General features: G+C 39.2%; 1 protein-coding gene across 4 annotated transcripts in view; it reads right to left on the bottom strand.

Moving 5' to 3' along the window:
• Positions 1 to 19925, bottom strand: part of TBC1D19 (TBC1 domain family member 19) — a 93686-nt gene extending 73761 nt beyond the window's left edge. For 2 of the 4 annotated variants that reach the window (XM_058193409.1, XM_058193410.1), the window contains exons 1-6: positions 19802 to 19925; positions 12888 to 12960; positions 8765 to 8810; positions 6623 to 6698; positions 2162 to 2236; positions 1988 to 2051 (exon numbers count right to left, since the gene is read on the bottom strand). In XM_058193409.1, coding sequence (XP_058049392.1) covers positions 1988 to 2051; positions 2162 to 2236; positions 6623 to 6698; positions 8765 to 8810; positions 12888 to 12960; positions 19802 to 19903 — 436 coding nt within the window. In that variant the 5' untranslated portion in view covers positions 19904 to 19925. Of the gene's footprint in view, positions 1 to 1987; positions 2052 to 2161; positions 2237 to 6622; positions 6699 to 8764; positions 8811 to 12887; positions 12962 to 19801 lie in introns of those variants that run through there. The other 2 variants (XM_058193411.1, XM_058193412.1) reach the window with 2 other exon arrangements.
• Positions 19926 to 20400: the final 475 nt, after the last annotated feature.

Here is a 20400-nt window from a genome sequence, read left to right as displayed (position 1 = left end):
ACACAATCTTTTCAGTGAATGGCTAGTATCTACTTGGGAGTTAGATAAGGGACAACGGAATTCAAGAAGAGCTGGATTTAGTCCACTTGGATCAATGTAGGGATTCCAGCAGTGGTGGGGTTCAAGTAATTTAACAACCGGTTCTCTGCCTTAATGATTTCTTCCAACAACCAGTTCATCAAACTGCTCAGAAAGTTAACAACCGGTTCTTCCGAAGTGGTGCAAACTGGCTGAATCCCACCACTGGATTTCAGGCTAATCCTTCTTTTAAACTCCGCTCTCAGGTTCTGTCATGCTTTCTATAGGAGGGGTGTTAAATGGGATTTCTTTGAGGGCCGGATCAACATCGTAGTTCTCCTCCATGGGCCAGCGGGGGGGAAGAAGGGCAGGGAGCGGGGGGAGGGAGAGGGGATGGACGCCTCCTGCAGCACCCTGCTGGCCAAAATAGGGTGGGGGGGCCCTCATGCGGCCCCCCTCTGCCCCGTTTTTGGCTGAACGGCCTCCTGCAGTCCCGTTTTTGGCTGAACGGCCTCCTGCAGACCCGTTTTTGGCTGAACGGCCTCCTGCAGGCCCGTTTTTGGCTGAACGGCCTCCTGCAGACCCGTTTTTGGCTGAACGGCCTCCTGCAGGCCCATTTTTGGCTGAACGGCCTCCTGCAGGCCCGTTTTTGGCTGAACGGCCTCCTGCAAGCCCGTTTTTGGCAGAGTGGCTGAAAAAGAGGCACAGGGGGCCTCGCAAGGTCTCTGTGCGGCTTCTTTTTGGCTGGCAGAGTGCTGCTGGAGGCAGGGAGGCTGAAAACAGGTCGCACGGGGCCTCTGCGCAGCTTGTTTTTGGCAGGCAGAGGCCCCACTAGTCAGTCCTTTGATATTTTTAAGCTGGTCCCACAAGCCAGATTTAAGCACCCCACGGCAGGGGTAAAATGCTCCCAATTTGGACCGGATCGCCCAATTCGGTAGCGATGGCGGAAGGTGGTTCGGAGAACCGGTAGCAAAAATTCCCCGCCCCCCATGCCCAGCTGAGCCACGCAATCATCAGAGGTTTGGGGGGTTTTTTTACTTTTAAAAACATTTTTTTACAACCTCTTCGGCTGAAGAGGTTGTAGAAAAAATGCTTTTAAAAGTAAAAAAAAAAAAAAAGTTGGCCATGCCCACTCAGTCACATTACCCCACCACCAAGCCATGCCCACAGAAGTGGTAGTAACAAATTTTACATTTCTACACTGCCCCGCAGGGCGGATCTCGTCCGTGGGGCCTTGAATTTGATACCCCTGTCCTACAGTTATATAGTTCTTAGGGTTATTATAGTTATATGGCTGTTCTGAGTCACCCACAGTTGTTGTTAAGACAGGTGGCCACACCAATCTTTTAAATGAATAAATAAACCCAGTGAAATATTTTATGTGCATATGTCATCAGTGAAGACCAGCACAAAACCCTCCTCCCTAAATGCACCCCCAGGGACTTGAGACACAATCTAAGCCCTGTCAATTCAGCCATAAAACACTTCAGAAAGCCAAGCATCCAATCACCTAATTTGTTAACTTGGTATAGATGGGTTGTAACCTCATTCTTTTCCCGTGTTGCTTTTGTTGCCTGGGGTACCATAAGGAGCAGTTTCAGTGGTGGGATTCAAGTAATTTAACAACCGGTTCTCTGCCCTAATGATTTCTTCCAACAACCAGTTTGCCAAACTGCTCAGAAAGTTAACAACCGGTTCTCCTGAAGTGGTGCGAACTGGCTGTGTCCCACCACTGAGCAGTTTGTATTTTAAGGGACAGTTGATTCGTAAGGAAAATTGATAAGGGAATTTCCTTCTACAGCTCATTAACAGGAGACAGGCATGAAAAGCAGAACTTAAGATTTCTGAAAAGCTTTTGCTATCTTTCAACCTTTTCTGTCTTTCTCTGGCATATTCTCTTTCTTAAAGTAAGTTTGTGCGTGTATACGCGGAGTATGATTTTAATTTTCATAACGAAGGCCTGCAATACCTGGTTCATCGGTCCCCATTTCATTCCATTTATTCAAAAGTTCTTTTTGCTCACTCAACGGTCTCTGTAGGGCATAAGAAACAGGATGCCATCAACTCTAATATTGACAAGACACCTAAATATAAATGAGATTATCAACTTTACATTTACAGGAAAAGCAGCTAATGAAGATACCTTCTGTGATAACGGAATGCCAAGTTCTATACACATGCTGTTTAGGCTCTTCAAAATACGTTTTTCCCAGTTTGCCTGGAGAGGAAAACATAAATCAATAGAATCAGTTTACCATCCTCCTAATTATAATTTTCAATGGGAAGGCATTTTCTCATGTTCTCTTTCCATTTAAGTTTTAAACACCGGCATACATAATATGTATATAAATACATTTCCATCTACAGTATATATACATATATATATATATAATCCTGCTCAACAGAGTTTTGATTGGGAAAATGCCCAGACACACACACACACACACACACACAAACACACACACACCAGGACAGAGAGAGAGAGAAAGAAGAGAGATAAGATAGATAGATATAGCTAGATAGATGACAGATTAGATAGATAGATAGATAGATAGATAGATAGATAGATAGATAGATAAATAGATAGATAGAAAAATAGATAGACAGATAGATATAGAGATAGATACAGATAGATGACAGATTAAATAGATTAGATAGATAGATAGATAGATAGATAGATAGATAGATAGATAGATAGATAGATAGATAGATAGATAGATAGATAGATAGATAGATAGATAGACAGACAGACAGTTGACAGATAGATAGATGATATAGATAGAGATAGATAGATAGATAGATAGATAGATAGATAGATAGATAGATAGATAGATAGATAGATAGATAGACAGTTGACAGATAGATAGATGATAGATAAAGATAGATAGATAGATAGATAGATAGATAGATAGATAGATAGATAGATAGATAGATAGATAGATAGATAGATAGATAGAGATAGATGACAGATTAGATAGAGATAGAGATATGACAGATTAGATAACTAGATAGACAGACAGATGATAGAGATAGACAGACCGACATGTCTGTCTTTCTGTCTGTCTGTCTATCTATTATCTACTATCTATCATAGATAAGATAGATAGACAGACAGACAGACAGATAGACAGACAGACAGATAATCAATAGCTACATGTTTCCCCTGTGAAAGAAAACAGATAGAAATAGATAGAAAGGGTAGAACAGAATATAATTCTTTATTGGCCATGTGTGATTGGACACACAAGGAATTTTTCTTCGGTGCATAAGCTCTGAGTACATACAAGCCACAACGATAAATCATGATTATAATCGTCATAAAAATACATTCATCATAAATCATAAGCTACAACACTTAGTGATAGGATACTAAATGAGTAATCAACATAAACCATACTAGGAAACTAAGTAAAACAATATAAATCATAAAGAATGGAATAGTCTCAATTATTGTATTTGAAGGTGGGCAGGGTGGGTGGGGGAGGAACAGCCCTATCTGTTTATCTTCCATTTGAGAATTTCTTTTCCCGCAATTCCTGAGTTTTTAAAAAGAACAGTCTAAAGAACAATATTACACCTATGTAATATATATAACAATCTGACATTACTGTTTCAATGTATCATATGAAGTTCGGTAATAAAAATGGGGGAATGTAATGGAACTGTCACACATCAATTCATCTGAGGACAATTTATTACTCACCCCAGGTAACACTGTGAATCTACATTTATGGATTGCTGAGTTATTTTTCTGCATGCACAACTTGGGCAAAACCCCTTCCTTATACTTTCAGGTATGGAGTTTACAGAAACTACAATTAACGCAACTATTTAGAGTACAAAGTGATATATCTTATATGTTTAGTGTTTTAATATGTGTGGAGACCAGGGGTGAAATTCAGCAGGTTCTGACTGGTTCTGGAGAACGGGTAGCGGAAATTTTGAGTAGTTCAGAGAACCGGTAGTGGAAATTTTGAGCAGTTCAGGGAACCGGCAAATACCACCTCTGCCTGGTCCCAGAGTGGGGTGGGAATGGAGATTTTGCAATATCCTTCCCCCAGGAGTAGGGAGGGAATGGGGATTTTCCAGTATCCTTCACCCAGGAGTGGGGTGGGAATGGAGATTTTGCAATATCCTTCCCCCAGGAGTAGGGAGAGAATGGGGATTTTGCAATATCCTTCCCCCAGGAGTGGAGTGGGAATGGGGATTTTGCAGTATCCTTCCCCTGGAGTGGGGTGGGAATGGAGATTTTGCAATATCCTTCCCCTAGAGTGGGGTGGGACTAGAGATTTTGCTGTATCCTTCCCCCAGGAGTGGGGTGGGTTGTTTCATTTTAACGGTCTACAAAAGAGTAGAAAAGTCTTAAGCTTCTTTTATTGCCAATCATCTTCAAATATTTATGCTCAGACATACTGAATGGGCGATATTATCACATTTACTCTAATAGCAGCTTAAGCGGAAAGTTTCAGTTTGTTCCCAATTGTTCTGTCGACGAAATGGCATGAATTGATTAGGATTTTGTGAACATCTTTTTCCAGTTCCTGTAAACGGCTTTTCAACATTCTTCCAACTCTCAGATGTGACTGTATGTTGCTATGGTAAAAATATAAGCTATAAATTTCTGTATAATGCCATAGCATCAGACTGCTAAGAACCTCGGCTGAGCATTTACTTCTAAATATAAGCCTTGGTTGGGTTAATTAATAACATGTAGATGGTTAAAGTCACAAGGATTCCAGTGTTTATTAATTTCACAGATGTATATGGCTGCCCATCTCAAACAGTTGACTCTGGGCAACTAGCAATACTTTCAAATGAGATTCCTATATACAGGTAGTCCTTGACTTACAACAGTTCATTTAGTGACCGTTCAAACAGCACTGCAAAAACTCATGGCTGTTTTTTCACACTTATGACCGTTGCAGCATCCCCATGGTAACGTGATCAAAATGCAGGCACTTGGCTATTGATTCATATTTACGACGGTTGCAGTGACCCAGGGTCATGTGATCACCTCTGCGCAAGCCAAGTCAACTGGGAAGCCTGTTTCACTTAGCAACCAAGTGACTAACTTAACCACTGCGGTGATTCACTTAACCGTGCCAAGAAAGGTCGTAAAATGGGGGAAAATTCACTTAACAAATGTCTCACTTAACAACATAAATTTTGGGCTCATTTGTGGTCAAACGCCATCGCTCTGCTAAACAAATAATTCCCTCAACACTGTCAAACTATTTACTAAACCTGCACTACTATTAATCTTCTCCTCATTCCCATCACTCATCTCCTTCCACTTATGACTGCATGACTGTAACTTTGTTGCTTTGTATCCTTACAATTTATACTGATTGTTTCCTAGTATGATTTGATTGCTTATTTGTACCCTATGATTATCATTAAGTGTTGTATCTTACGATTCTTGACGAATGTATCTTTTTTTTTTTAATTTGCATTTATATCCCGCCCTTCTCCGAAGACTCAGGGTGGCTTACACTATGTTAGCAGTAGTCTTCATTCTATTTGTATATTTATATACAAAGTCAACTTTTATTGCCCCCCCAACAATCTGGGTCCTCATTTTACCTACCTTATAAAGGATGGAAGGCTGAGTCAACCTTGGGCCTGGTGGGACTAGAACCTGCAGTAATTGCAGGCAGCTGCTGTTAATAACAGACTGCATTAGCAGTCTGAGCCACAGAGGCCTCTTGTCTTTTTATGTACACTGAGAACATATGAACCAAAGACAAATCCCTTGTATGTCCAATCACACTTGGCCAATAAAGAATTCTATTCTATTCTATCTGAAAACCAGATTTTATATATAGCATTGGTGAGATTAGTGGCAATCAATTCAACACAAATGTAGTTATTTATTATTATTATTTATTTATTCAATTTGCTCATCTCCTTTGAAGCAGCTCTGGTTGGCATACAGCTTAAAAAACAATAAAACCATTAAAAAAAACTTTTTGAAAAAACAATACAAACAGAATTACAATCCAGGTGAAGTTGCCATTAATAGATGTGGCGAGAGGGAGGTAGGATTTTCTCTTAAAATTCATTAACCACCTCCAGTATGATACACCCCCATTGGGAACCCAAGCCAACTGGTAGAGTCAGGTCAAATACTTAGTATATATATCCATATAGACCCCTGGCATCCTGGACATAAACTGTTTCAACTCCTACCCTCAAAACGACGCTATAGAGCACTGCACACCAGAACAACTAGACACAAGAACAATTTTTTCCCAAAGGCCATCACTCTGCTAAACAAATAATTCCATCAACACTGTCAAACTATTTACTGAATCTGCACTACTATTAATCTTCTCATAGTTCCCATCACCAATCTCTTTCCATTTATGACTGTATGACTATAACTTGTTGCTGGCAATCCTTATGATTTATATTGATATATTGACCATCAATTGTGTTGTAAATGTTGTACCTTGATGAACGTATCTTTTCTTTTATGTACACTGAGAGCATATGCACCAAGACAAATTCCTCGTGTGTCTAATCACACTTGGCCAATAAAAATTCTATTCTATTCTATTCTATCATATTTGAGCTTGTGCAGTAAAATTTAATCACATCAAACCTGAGCTTTTCTCATGTAAGCCAAAGGCTCCTTGATGTGTTCAGGAGGCACTGATGGAGAACAAGGTAAAGGAAACCTAAAAGGAAAAAAAATAGGTATGATTTTAGTGCCAGTACTATTTAGACCCACGTTTCTTTATAAATCATAATTTTCTTAGAGATACGTAAATTTTCAGGCACAATACACAGCACTAAACTAGCACTTATATACCGCTTTACAATGCTTTGCAGCAGTGGTAAAATGTTAAATTTGTTACTACAAATTTGTTACTGTGGGTGTGGCTTGGTGGGGAGGTAATGTGACTGGGTGGGCGTGGCCAACTTTTTTTTTTTTTACTTTTAAAAGCATTTTTTCGGGCGAAGAAAAAATGCTTTTAAAGTAAAAAAAAAACCGTTTGATGATCGCGCAGCTCAGCTGGGGTCGTCAGAGCCTTTTAAAAGCAGTTTTTCTACAACCTCTTCTGCTGGGCATGGGGTGGGGGCAGGGATTTTTGCTACCAGTTCTCCATACCACCAGCCGCCATCGCTACCAGATTGGGCGATCCGGTCCGAACTGGGGGCATTTCACCCCTGCTTTGCAGCCCTCTCAAAGCAGTTTACAGAGTCAGCCTATCACCCCCAACAATTTGGTTCTTCATCTTACCGACCTCGGAAGGATGAAAGGCTGAGTCAAGCTTGAGCCGGTTAAGAATCGAACTGCTGGCAGTCGGCAGAATTAGCCTGCAATACTGCATTCTAACCACTGCACCACCACGGCTCTCAATACATGGTGTTATGATCAATCTATGGCCTTGTGAAATATTGCTAGCAGTCCTTATGTTACACTGTTTATCCTGGTGGCAATAAGGCAGGATAAAATTGAACAAAAATATTGAAAACTGATAATCGCTTCAAAGACTTAATGTCGGACAATTCATTCTTTCTTCCCTGCTAACGTCCCAAAGCAAGGCCAAAGGGGAAGCCTGCAAGAAGTCAGAAATCACAGCCACATTAAGTCCTCGCTTAATGACCCAAATGAACCTGTTAAGAGGTACTAATAGGTTCAACTCAGAATGAGTTCATTGGAAAGAAATGCCGTACAGGTAGTCCTTGACGTACAACCATTCATTTAATGATGGCACTGATAAAAGTAACTTATGGCCAGTTTTCGCATTTATTTTGATTTTGTTATATTGTACTATATTAATTTATTTGATTCTTTTTGTTGGTTTTTATTGTTTTAAATGTGATTTTTATTCTGTAAGCCGCCTTGAGTCGCTATGGGGGAATAGGTGGCAATATAAATTCAATAAATAAATAAATTGGGCACAATTCACTTAACAATGGGAATTTGGGGCTCAATTGTGGTTGTTGAGGACTACCTGTACACATTAAATCAGAGTTTCCCAAGCTGTGAAATAGTATATCTCGCTTGGAGAGGTGCAGACAAGAGTCCAGGGAAGAAATGAAGAACATTATAGTTACATTTTGTTCCAAGAAATCCATCTTTCCCACAGTTTTACTGCATTGTTTTTATTGTTCATTTGTCTTCATTTTGATGCTTGGGTTTGTAGGGAAAGTTGCAATAGTAAGATTACACTAAAGGAAATGTGATGGAAGCGTAAAGAAATACCATCAGAAGAAGAAGCAATATGTAAAATTTATAACTCTGCAGAGACGGACAAACTCACCTTAGAACTCAAAGATAAAAAGAGAATCAAGGTACTATGAAGTCTGGAGTAAATTTTATACTTGGTTAGACAAGAGGAAGAATGCCAAAAATAAGGGACAGCAAATGTCTGGAAATGCACATATCAATGTATATTGAATTTGTGAGTGTAATATAGGTTTATTGAATATGTGTATAGCTGTTTAGGAAGTAATACATTGTATATTTGATATGTAATGAAGTAGGAGATATGTAAATTTGTATATAGATCAAGGAATTTACTACTTATTAATTTGAATTTGACGCAAATGTTAGAAATCAGAGATGCCGAGCAATATCCATTGTTTTTGTTTTTAAAAACCAATAAAATATTATAAATAAAAAATAAATAAAGGAAATGTGATGGCAACATTTTAGGGACCTCTGAGTTAAGCAACACTGCATGCAAACATGAAGCAAAAGTTATACCAACACCGAGACAAAAACAAAACTCACATACTAATTTCTCTATAAACAGCATTGTGCAGCTTCTTTTCCCAACCTGGAAAAATAAAGAGTTAAAAAAAGAACCTGAAGATTAGAAAAACTCATAATTTGGATGTTTAAAAACTTGAGATTAGCGGGATGGGGTAGGAAAGAGAATTTTTAGTATTAAAAACACATGAAACCACAGAACGTAATTCATCCATTCCTAATTTTGTTGAAAACAGGGATGTCAAAGTCAAGGCCTGCGGAACGGATCCAGCCCATGGGGTGCTTAGATCTGGCCCGCGGGGCCGCCCTGAAAACAGTGAAGGACCAGCCCGCAGTGCCTTTGCTAGAAAAAAACGGAGCTCGGGAGGACCGCGTGCGTTTTTGCTGGCACAGGGTTGCCAGAGGCCTTTGCAGGCAAAAATGGAGCTCGGGAGCCTGTTTTTGCTGGCAGAGCGCTTGGGCCACCATAGCAGTAGTGGGTTTCAAATCCCGGCGCTACCAGTTCACTATTGGTAGTGTGCAGGCGCACTTGCTCACTTTGCGAGCGTGTGGCGCAGTGTTTTTGATGACATCTGGCTGGGTGGATGAAGTTTCCCACTGCCGCTGCCGCCACTGCTACCAGTTCGCACATACCGGGGTGAACCGGTACAAACCCACCACTGCACCATAGGCTCCCCCAACACGAGTGATATCACACTGGCCACACACACTCTGGCCCCCCCGAGGTCAAATATAACCCTGATGCGGCCCTCAATGAAATCAAGTTTGACATCCCTGGTTTAAAGCATTTATGTCTCTTATGTACTAGGGACCAATACCCGGTCAAAATTCAAAAGACAAGTGATGGCTTGGAATTGATTTCCAAGTAAAGGTCCACAGTAAGGCAATTTTTCAATTTTTCATCCACTACCACTCATCCTATGTCATTCGAGATGCTGGTGCCATACAGAAGCCACTAGCTGTTCACCTGTTCAGCTACTTCAAGCAAGCCACTGCAAGAATGTATTAAGAAGCAGCCCCAGCATTGCGCCAAAACCCCAATGAAGAAGGATTTAAGTACAGGCAGTCCTCGACTTACGACCGCAACTGAGCCCATGATTTCTGTTGCTAAGTGAGACGTTAGTTCAGTGGGTTTTGCCCCGTGTTACGGCCTCCCTTGCCTCAGTTGTTAAGTGAACGACTGCAGTTGATAAAGTTAGCAACCTGGGTTGTTAAAGTGAATCTTTCCCAATTGACTTTGCTTGTCAGAAGGTCCAAATGACATGACCAAGGGGGGGTCCCATGACCTTGGGACACAGCAACGGTCATCGGTGTGAACCAACTGCCAAGCACCTGACTTTTGATCACATGATCATGGGGATGCTGTAAAAGCTGTAACTGTGTAAAAAAAGGCACTTTTTTCAGTGCCGTTGTTAACTTTGAACGGTTGCCAACCGAATTGTGGTACCCAGGGGTGAAATCCAGCAGGTTCTGACAGGTTCTGGAGAACCGATAGCGGAAATTTTGAGCAGTTCGGAAAATCGGCAAATACCACCTCTGGCTGGCCCCAGAGTAGGGTGGATATGGAGATGTTGCAATGTCCTTCCCCCAGGAGTGGGGAGGGAATGGGGATTTTGCACTATCCTTCCCCCAGGAGTGGGGTGGGAATGGGGATTTTGCACTATCCTTCCCCTGGATGGGGTTGGGAATGGAGTGGGAATAATAATAATAATAATAATAATAATAATAATAATAATAATAATAATAATAATAATAATAATAATAATAATAATAATAATAATAATAATATTTTAATTTGTATACCGCCCTTCTCCCGAAGGACTCAGCCAAAATAAAATACAGCAAAAACACATACAATACTAAAAACAGACATTAAAAAACTTATTAAATTTGGCCCAATTTTAAAATACAATCAAACCCTAAAAAATTAATAAAAATTAAAACCCATAAAATCAGCTAAAAAATTAAAATTCAAGCCAGTCCTGCAAGACGGAATAGATAAGTCTTAAGTTCACGGCGAAAGGTCCGAAGGTCAGATATTTGTCGCAGCCCAGGGGGAACTTCGTTCCACAGGGTAGGAGCCCCCACAGAGAAGGCCCTTCCCCTGGGGGCCGCCAGTCGAATGGAGTGGGAATGGAGAATTTGCAGTATCCTTCCCTTGGAATGGGATGGGAATGCAGATTTTGCAATATCCTTCCCCTGGAATGGAATGGGAATGGAGATTTTGCAGTATCCTTCCCCCAGGAGTGGGGAGGGAATGGGGATTATGCATTATCCTTGCCCTTTCCCTGCCCACTAAGCCACGCCCACAGAACCGGTAGTAAAAAAATCTGGATTTCACCACTGGTTTTACCTATACCCTGCCTATAATCTTAAATCAGGGTGTCAAACCCAAGACCAGGGGGAGGGCCATGAGCGGCCCCCCTGAGCTCCGTTTTCTCTGGCAGAAAGTTGCAGGAGGCCGTCGCAGCAGAAAACAGAGCTTGGGAGCCCATTTTCACTGGCAGAGCGCTTGAGCCGCCACAGGCGCCCAGCATGAGTGATGTCATGCGGGCCATGCCCACCCTGGCCACACTTACCCCCCGCACCCCGCCTGGAGGTTGAACACAACCCTGATGCGGCCCTCAAATGAAATCGAGTTTGACACCCCTGAGCTAAGGGTTGGAAACGCCATATGACTGAAAGGAGCAACTGCTATGGTTCCAGAATATAGCCTTCGCATCAGCAGCAAATCCCACTGCAATGATCTAAATATACTTCTAAGATTTCAAAGGACACCATAAAAGTCCAAGCCAAAATTGTTGTTGTTGTTCAGTTGTTAAGTCATATCCGACTTGTGCCGACCCCATGGATCATAGCACACCAGGCTCCATCGTCCTCTACTGTTTCCTGGAATTTGACCAAATTCATGTGCATTAAAGGTAAAGGTTCCCCTCGCACAAACATGCTAGTCGTTCCCGATTCTAGGGGGCGGTGCTCATCTCCGTTTCAAAGCCGAAGAGCCAGCGCTGTTCAAAGACGTGTCCGTGGTCATGTGGCCGACATGACTCAACGTCAAAGGCGCACGGAACACTGTTACCTTCCCACCAAAAGTGGTCCCTATTTTTTCTACTTGCATTTTTTACCTGCTTTCGAACTGCTAGGTTGGCAGAAGCTGGGACAAGTAACGGGAGCTCACCCTGTTACACGGCACTAGGGATTTGAACAGCTGAACTGTCAACCTTTCGATCGACAAGCTCAGCGTCTTACCCACTAAGCCACCCTTCATGTGCATTGCGTGATGCCAATAGCTAACCATCCTATTCTCTGCCGATCCCTTTTCCTTTGGCCTTCCGTCTTCCCCAAGCCAAACTGGGAAGGTAACACAGGAGTTTCCCGACTAGTAATATTAAGCTGCACAGGTAATCCTCTCCTCAAAACAGTTCATTTAGTGACTGTTCAAAGTTACAACACCACTGGAAAAAAAATGACTTATAATAATTTTTGACAATCATTGCAGCATCCCCACATGATCACATGATCAGAATTCGGACACTTGGAAACCGATTCATATTTATGACCATTGCAGTCTCCTAGGGTCACATGATCCCGTTCTGCAATCTTCTGACAAGCAAAGTCAATGGGGAAGCCAAATTTGTGTAACAATTGGGTAATTTAAACAACTGCAATGATTCCGTTAACAATTGTGACAAGGAAGATCAAATGTTTCACTTGGCAATGTAAATTTTGGGTTCAAGTGTGGTTGTTAAGTCGAGGACTACCCATATAAGGTCAACGTATTTTCAGGCTGTTGAAAGGAACAAAGTAGAGATGTTAGCATGAACATGAATATATTTTTGCTTGACAGAACGGTATTTCAGGCTGTGAAATTTCAGGTATCACAAGAATACGCAAAGCACTTCAGTTAGCAAGCTGTGTAAAAAGCAAGGATGAGATTTCCAAAAGGTTGCACAGAAGATTGGCGCAATAACAGCTTGGACCCCATGGTTGTTAGTGGAGAGTAAAGATACGTCTTTATAAGCTGCTCCAGTTAATGTATTTATTAGTCCATTGAAAATTAACCTGAAGGAGGTGGACCGTATCTAATATCCAGCACTTACTCAAAAGCAAAAATCTTAAAATGTAATGAATAAAAAAAACCTACCTGATGTCTTCAGAAATTCCTTAATATCTTCCTTTAGGGATTGCAGCTTAATCTCTGGATTGTGTAAACTGAGCTAACGAGAAAGATAAACATGACAGAAGTGTCAACGTGCTTCAAAAATCAGGCAAGTCAACATTTAATTAGAAAAAATGCCAAAACTAATGTCAGACCTGGCAGCCATCTTTTTTTATCTTTGGGCCTTCAGACCTGCCAACTAAATTGAAAACCAAGACACCGTTTTAAATGTTCTTCAGGTGCGCAAACTATAATAATAATAATATCAGAGTTGGAAGGGACCTTGGAGGTCTTCTAGTCCAACCCCCTGCCCAGGCAGGAAACCCTACACCATTTCAGACAAATGGCTATCCAACATTGTCTTAAAAATTTCCAGTGTTGGAGCATTTACAACTTCTGCAGGCAAGTTGTTCCACTGATTAATTGTTTTAACTGTCAGGAAATTTCTCCTTAGTTCTAAGTTGCATCTCTCCTTGATCAGTTTCCACCCATTGCTTCTTGTTCTACCCTCAGGTAGAACAAATTGTGTTTTATGGATCACTGTCACCACTCACTTTTGAAAGTTAGCTTGGTTTGACAAATGCCAAATTGCTTGTCAGAAGGTTGCGAAAGGGCCTCACATGACCCAGGGACACTGCAACCAATTGCCAAGCATCTGAATTTTGATCATGACCATGGGGATACTGCAATAGAATAGAATAGAATAGAATAGAATAGAATAGAATAGAATAGAATAGAATAGAATAGAATAGAATAGAATAGAATAGAATTTTTATTGGCCAAGTGTGATTGGACACACAAGGAATTTGTCTTGGTGCATATGCTCTCAGTGTACATAAAAGAAAAGATACCTTCATCATGGTACAACACTTACAACACTTAATGGTAGTCATAGGGTACAAATTTAACACTTCATGATACAACACTTAATGATAGTCATAGGCTACAAATAAGCAATCAGGAAACAATCAATATCAATATAAATCGTAAGGATACAAGCAACAAAGTTACAGTCATACAGCAACGGTTAAGTGTGAAAAACAATCATAAGTCACTTTTTTCAGGGCCACCCGCTGTAACTTTCAACAGTCCACTAAATGAATGGTTGTAAATTGAGGATTACCTGTATAAGGTGTGTGCGCGTGTCAGTATTAAGGGGCCAAAATAAATATTCTGACTTTTATCAGAGGAGATTTGTGAAGGAAAAACAGCAATGGAAAGCTCATAAAACAACACAGACATTACAAAAAAAAAATATCTGGAATGGCTTCGGAGTTTCATCTTTCAGGGATGCAGCTTCCCAAAGTTAATTTCCTCGCTTCTAGAAGTTGGCTAGTGCTAAATGATGACTGAGTAAATTGTACAGATATAATTACAAATCTACATTAGAAGTTATAAAACATTAACACATCAACTTTGATCTTCTGATGAAATTATGTATCTTATTTCAGATAACAATTCCGGAATAGAAGTGCATGGTGTACTTGGGGAAGAAAAACAGCTTGCGGTTCAAATGAAGAAAAAAATCTAGTTTTTTTAAAGAAAATCCTCAATTGTGATTATTCTCTATAATTTAATATAGAAATTGTAGAAATACAATTTATGTCAGAACAGTAAGAAAACATTTCCTTGCCAGGTACTTCTTTTGCACTTTTTTTCTTTACAGACAGACTAGATAGATAGATAGATAGATAGATAGATAGAAAGAAAGAAAGAAAGAAAGAAAGAAAGAAAGAAAGAAAGAAAGAAAGAAAGAAAGAAAGAAAGAAAGAAAGAAAGAAAGAAAGAAAGAAAGAAAGAAAGAAAGAAAGAAAGAAAGAAAGAAAGGGAGAAAGAATCTGGAAACGCGTGAACCCTCAGGATTATTGTATATTAGAAATGTTTAAGTGGCCATTTCTAAATATTCTGTAGAACATTAATATTTATATAGTCTATAAAATATTTAGAATTCTGAACAATCCATAAGACTCAGGCACAGTGCAAGCTGGTAAATAATATTTCAGCCCTTTTCATACAAATATATATATACTGCAGCCTAAGCCCTTCTGTGTTTACTCAGAAAGTATTATTCCCTTGCTAATTCTAGGATCTTTCTTATCATAATGCATCTTATAAAAACGTGGACCTACACTAAGAAGTAGAGTTTGCTCAAACAAATCATGATTTGAAGAAATCGCTTTCTAAGGGAGTTGGTCTTTCCTGTGAAGAAAGAAATAGTCAAGTAGAAGAGAAAGAGAGAAGTATATTATATTAGGTGTTTTCAGGGGCAGGCTGCTTGGGGTTCGCAGAGGTTCGGGAGAACCTCTAGCTAAGTTCTGTGCAGTTTGGAGAACCCCCAAATCCCACTTCTGGCTGGCCTTGCCCACCCCAAATCCCCACATGGCCCGTTTTGGATGCAGGTAAGTGCAGGAAACTAGGCCACACCCACCATGGCCACATCCACCCAGCAACCGGGCAGAGAACCCCTTGCTAAAATTTTTGAAGCCCACCTCTGGGTATCCTAGACTTATGACAACTGAGCCCACAATTTATCTTGCTAAGCAAGATTGTTAAGTGAGTTTTGCTCCATTTTATGACCTTTCTTGCCACAGTTGTTAAGTGAATCACTGCAGATGTTGGCTCTTGACTGTTAAGTCTGGGGTGGCGGGCCCCTGTCTGTTTAAATTGTGAAGCCCCAGAACACTTCAGTTTATTCATTTTTTTTAATTACCAGTTTTTGGTTCCATCAATTAATATGATGATGGCAGTGCATTAGGAAAATCATTACTTTTATGAATGTACTGGAGAGAAGGATACTGTTTTTTATTCTCATTTGAATACAGTGAGAGGAGAAAAATACCACAACGTTTGTATTGGCAAGAAATATTAGTATTAGTACTGAAATAAACTAGAAGAAAAAGTTATTAATGAATCAGAAGAAAATATATTATTGTTATAATGCATTTGTAAAAAGAATATTATTATGAATACGTTGGGAGGAAATAGAAATATGTGTGTGGAATCTATAGTTAGATTCAGTCAGACTGATGGAAACGGAATAATTCAAGTCCTAACCGCAGATTATTGCTTTTATTATTATCATAACGTAATGTGAAAGAGAAATAGATACTATAATGTATGCATTTGCAACAAGAAAAAAGTTACTATTCTTCTTAGCACTGGGAGGAAAAATATATTATTATTACAGGTAGTCCTCAATTTACGACCTCAAATGAGCACAAAATTTCTATTGCTAAGTGAGACATTTGTTAAGTGAGTTTTGCCCCTTTTTACAATCTTTTGGCCACAGTTGTTAAGTGAATCACTGCAGTTGTTCAGTTAATAAGACAGTTGTTAAGTGAAACTAGCTTCCCCATTGACTTGGGCTTGTCAGAAGGGGATCACATAATCAAAAATGGTCATAAGTCACTTTTTTCAACGACGTCGTAACTTTGAACAGTCACTAAATAAACTATTGCAAGCTGAGGACTATCTGTACTGCAATGGATGAATTGGGAGGAAATTATATTATTGTTATCATTGAGAAACTTATCACTGACAATCTTATGATTTCGAAGCAAGCCTTGACCAAAAGCTCTGGGCAGGAAGACCACAAAAATAATGAATCATATCCTTCCTTCATGCAGCCTAGGTAGTTAATTTTTAATGTTAATCACTGCAGGATCTAAACTGTTCCAATTGCCTTTTGCAATTGACTGATGGTGATTATTGTAATGAATTTGGATGAAGAAAAGTAATTAAGAATGCATTGGGAGGAAATATTATTGCAATGAATTGGGAGGGAACAGATTATGAATGCATAGGGAGGGAAAAGATATTTATCATTATTATTTCAGATTTAATCTTCAATTCCATTCACAGTCTGGGAGCAGTAAAAGTTTAACAGTTCCAAGTCCTAATCAAGAATTATCTGAGTATATAGGCAATTCTGAGTAGGGCGGTTTTTTGCAAAGTCAGGATATTCAGATCGAATAAGTTCAAAATTTCCATGTATCTAGGCAACCCTTTCGGTATTGCTCCAGGGGCTCATATTACTATTGATACAACCATTGATTTCTTCCTCCATAGTCGCTCAACTTCAATGTGCAAATCACAATATTTTGTTATTTTTCTGTTTCTCTTCGATTCGTGCATCACCAGGTCTTGCAATATCAATGAATACCTATTATTATTATTATTATTATTATTATTATTATTATTATTATTATTATTATTATTGATCGTCGCACAGTCTGCCAGATGTTCAGACTGGATTTGGCATTTTTGTCTACCTATCGAGTCCTTACCAAGGACCTAGGATAGGCAGATGTGGGTGTTTGATATTGTTACAGATATTGTCACAGGATAGAAGCTGTTCCCTGTAATTGACTGGTGGTGAATTTGTCAATGCCGACAGTGTTCAAGTGGTACTGCAGTTGTTTTGGATTGTACCCAAGGCACTTACTGCTACAGTCGCTCTATTTGTAGGTCTTTGTATTTTGTTATCTTCTCCAATTCATTCTCTCCTAGTCTGCTATCTCTACGCACTGCCACATACACTATCACTATGCAGACACTTTTGTCTTTTTTATTGACAATTTTTAACTCTGCGTTTTATGTGGCAGGTGCCTGTCTGTTTGAATTCTAAAGTCCCAGAACAATTTAACTTCTTCATTTTCTATTATTTTCTCTATTTTACGGTCCCACCAGTTCTTGCTTGTTGTTGTTGTTGATTTAATTTTAAATTTGACTCACAAATTGACTGGTAAAAACTTAAAAGTCCTAACCAAAGACCTATAAGCTATTAAGGTAACATCTGAATACATAGACAATTCCAACTAGGGTGGGTTTTTTGCAGTTAGAATATTATGATTATCATTATCATTATTGCAATGAATTGAGAGGGAACATTATGAGTGTTTTAGGATGAAAAAGATTATTATTATTAACTTTTATTCATTAAACATGAAACTCATTCAACTGAACATTAAAAAATGTATCACAAATATAATTGACTGGCTCTGATAGTTGATACGGGTTGCTGCCAGCATCCTAGGTATCGACCAAGTTGTTGTTGTTGTTATAAACTTTTATTCACCAAACATGGAACTTAGTCAATTGACCTTTCAAAAACTGAACATTCAAAAAGGCATCACAAATACCATTGACTGGTGCTGATGGTTGATACAGATTGCTGCCTGCGTCCTAGGTATCAACCAAGTACCCATATTATTATTATTATTATTATTATTATTATTATTATTATTATTGTTGTTGTTGTTGTTGTTATTATTATTATTATTATTATTATTATTATTATTTTATTATTACTATTACTATTATTATTATTAATCTTTATTCATTAAACATGAAACTCAGTCAACTAAAAATTCAAAAATGCATCACAAATACCATTGACTGGTGCTAATGGTTGACATGGGTTGCTGCCAGCGTCCTAGGTATCAATCAAGTACCCATATTATTATTATTATTACTATTATTTTATTACTATTACTATTATTATTATTAATCTTTATTCATTAAACATGACTCAGTCAACTAAAAATTCAAAAATGCATCACAAATACCATTGACTGGTGCTAATGTTTGACATGGGTTGCTGCCAGCGTCCTAGGTATCAAGCAAGTACCAATATTATTATTATTATTATTATTATTATTATTATTATTATTATTATTATTATTATTATTATTTTATTACTGTTACTATTATTATTATTAATCTTTATTCATTAAACATGAAACTCAGTCAGCTAAAAATTCAAAAATGCATCACAAATACCATTGACTGGTGCTAATGTTTGACATGGGTTGCTGCCAGCGTCCTAGGTATCAATCAAGTACCAATATTATTATTATTATTATTATTATTATTATTATTATTATTATTATTATTATTATTATTATTATTATTATTACTATTACTATTATTATTATTAATCTTTATTCATTAAACATGACTCAGTCAACTAAAAATTCAAAAATGCATCACAAATACCATTGACTGGTGCTAACGGTTGCTGCCAGGATCCTAGGTATCAACCAAGTACCTTCTTAAGATGTACAATGTTTTTTGCAGTTCCGCTGGTGTTATTGCAGGAAGCTGCAATTTATTGATGTATCATCATCATCATCATTATTATTATTATTATTATTATTATTATTATTATTATTACTACTACTACTACTACTACTACTACTACTATTACTACTGCTACTACTATTACTATTATTGCAATGAATTAACAGGGAAGAAATTAAGAATGCTTTAGGACGAAGAAACGTATTTAGTATTCTAATTATTATGATTTATATTCTATAAATTCTAAAATTAAATCCTTATGATTTATATTGATATATTGACCATCAATTGTGTTGTAAATGTTGTACCTTGATGAACGTATCTTTTCTTTTATGTACACTGAGATCATATGCACCAAGACAAATTCCTTGGGTGTCCAATCACACTTGGCCAATAAAATTCTATTCTATTCTATTCTATTCTTGATGAACATATCTTCTCTTTTATGTACACTGAGAGCATATGCACCAAGACAAATTCCTTGGGTGTCCAATCACACTTGGCCAATAAAAAATTCTATTCTATTCTATTCTAACTATTACTGCAATGACTTGGGAGGGAATGACACTGTCGTGGTTATCATTATCATTATTTTTGCAAGGCAGCGAGATTTTAGAAAGATACTGCCGTTGCATTCAGGCACCGGCAGCAAGTAAGAAAAACCTCCGATTTTTATTCTTTAAGAGGGGAGCTGAGGAAGAGCCGCCCCAGCGCAGAGCCGGGCAAGAAGCAAGGAGGGGAGGCGGGGCAGGGCAGGGCAGGGAAAAGGCTGCGGCGGGGAGGAGGAGGAACCCAAAGCGCGGCTCAAGCCGCCTCACCCGAGCCTGTCGCTCCAGCTGGGCGTGAAGTCCGGAGCCCTTCAGCCTCTCCACGATCTGAGCGATGGTCAGGGAGAGGCCGTCATCCGCGCCGGCTAGCATGGCGAAAGCGGGCTCCTTGTTTTCGGCCGTTGCGGCACGGGGGACCGATTTCAGCGACGCTCCCGCCAGCCCAGCCCAGGCTCAAAACCCCAGCGAGTTGCCTCGGCGTTGCCGGGCAACGGCGCGGGGTGAGGTTCCTCGGAGAGGAGTTCCCCAGGAAACGAGGCCCGGGAAAGCCACGTTCCGCGCGCTTGCAGCGCTGTAGCCAACCGAGGCTGGAATCCCTTTGTAGAAGGAGAGAAAATGTTAAAAGTCATTTCACGCAGACTCACAAACACGTTCTCGTTTCTGTTAAAAGCAGTGCACATAAAATCAACCCCAAATAAAGGGCTTTTTATATATCAATATATCAATATTGATATATTGATCATCAATTGTGTTGTAAATGTTGTACCTTGATGAACGTATCTTTTCTTTTATGTACACTGAGAGCATATGCACCAAGACAAATTCCTTGTGTGTCCAATCACACTTGGCCAATAAAACTCTATGTCTAT

Source organism: Ahaetulla prasina, chromosome 8 (assembly GCF_028640845.1).
Source record: "Ahaetulla prasina isolate Xishuangbanna chromosome 8, ASM2864084v1, whole genome shotgun sequence".
NCBI classification, from domain to species: domain Eukaryota; kingdom Metazoa; phylum Chordata; class Lepidosauria; order Squamata; family Colubridae; genus Ahaetulla; species Ahaetulla prasina.
Note: the sequence above shows the minus strand (reverse complement) of the source record. Positions and strands in the feature narration are given on the sequence as shown.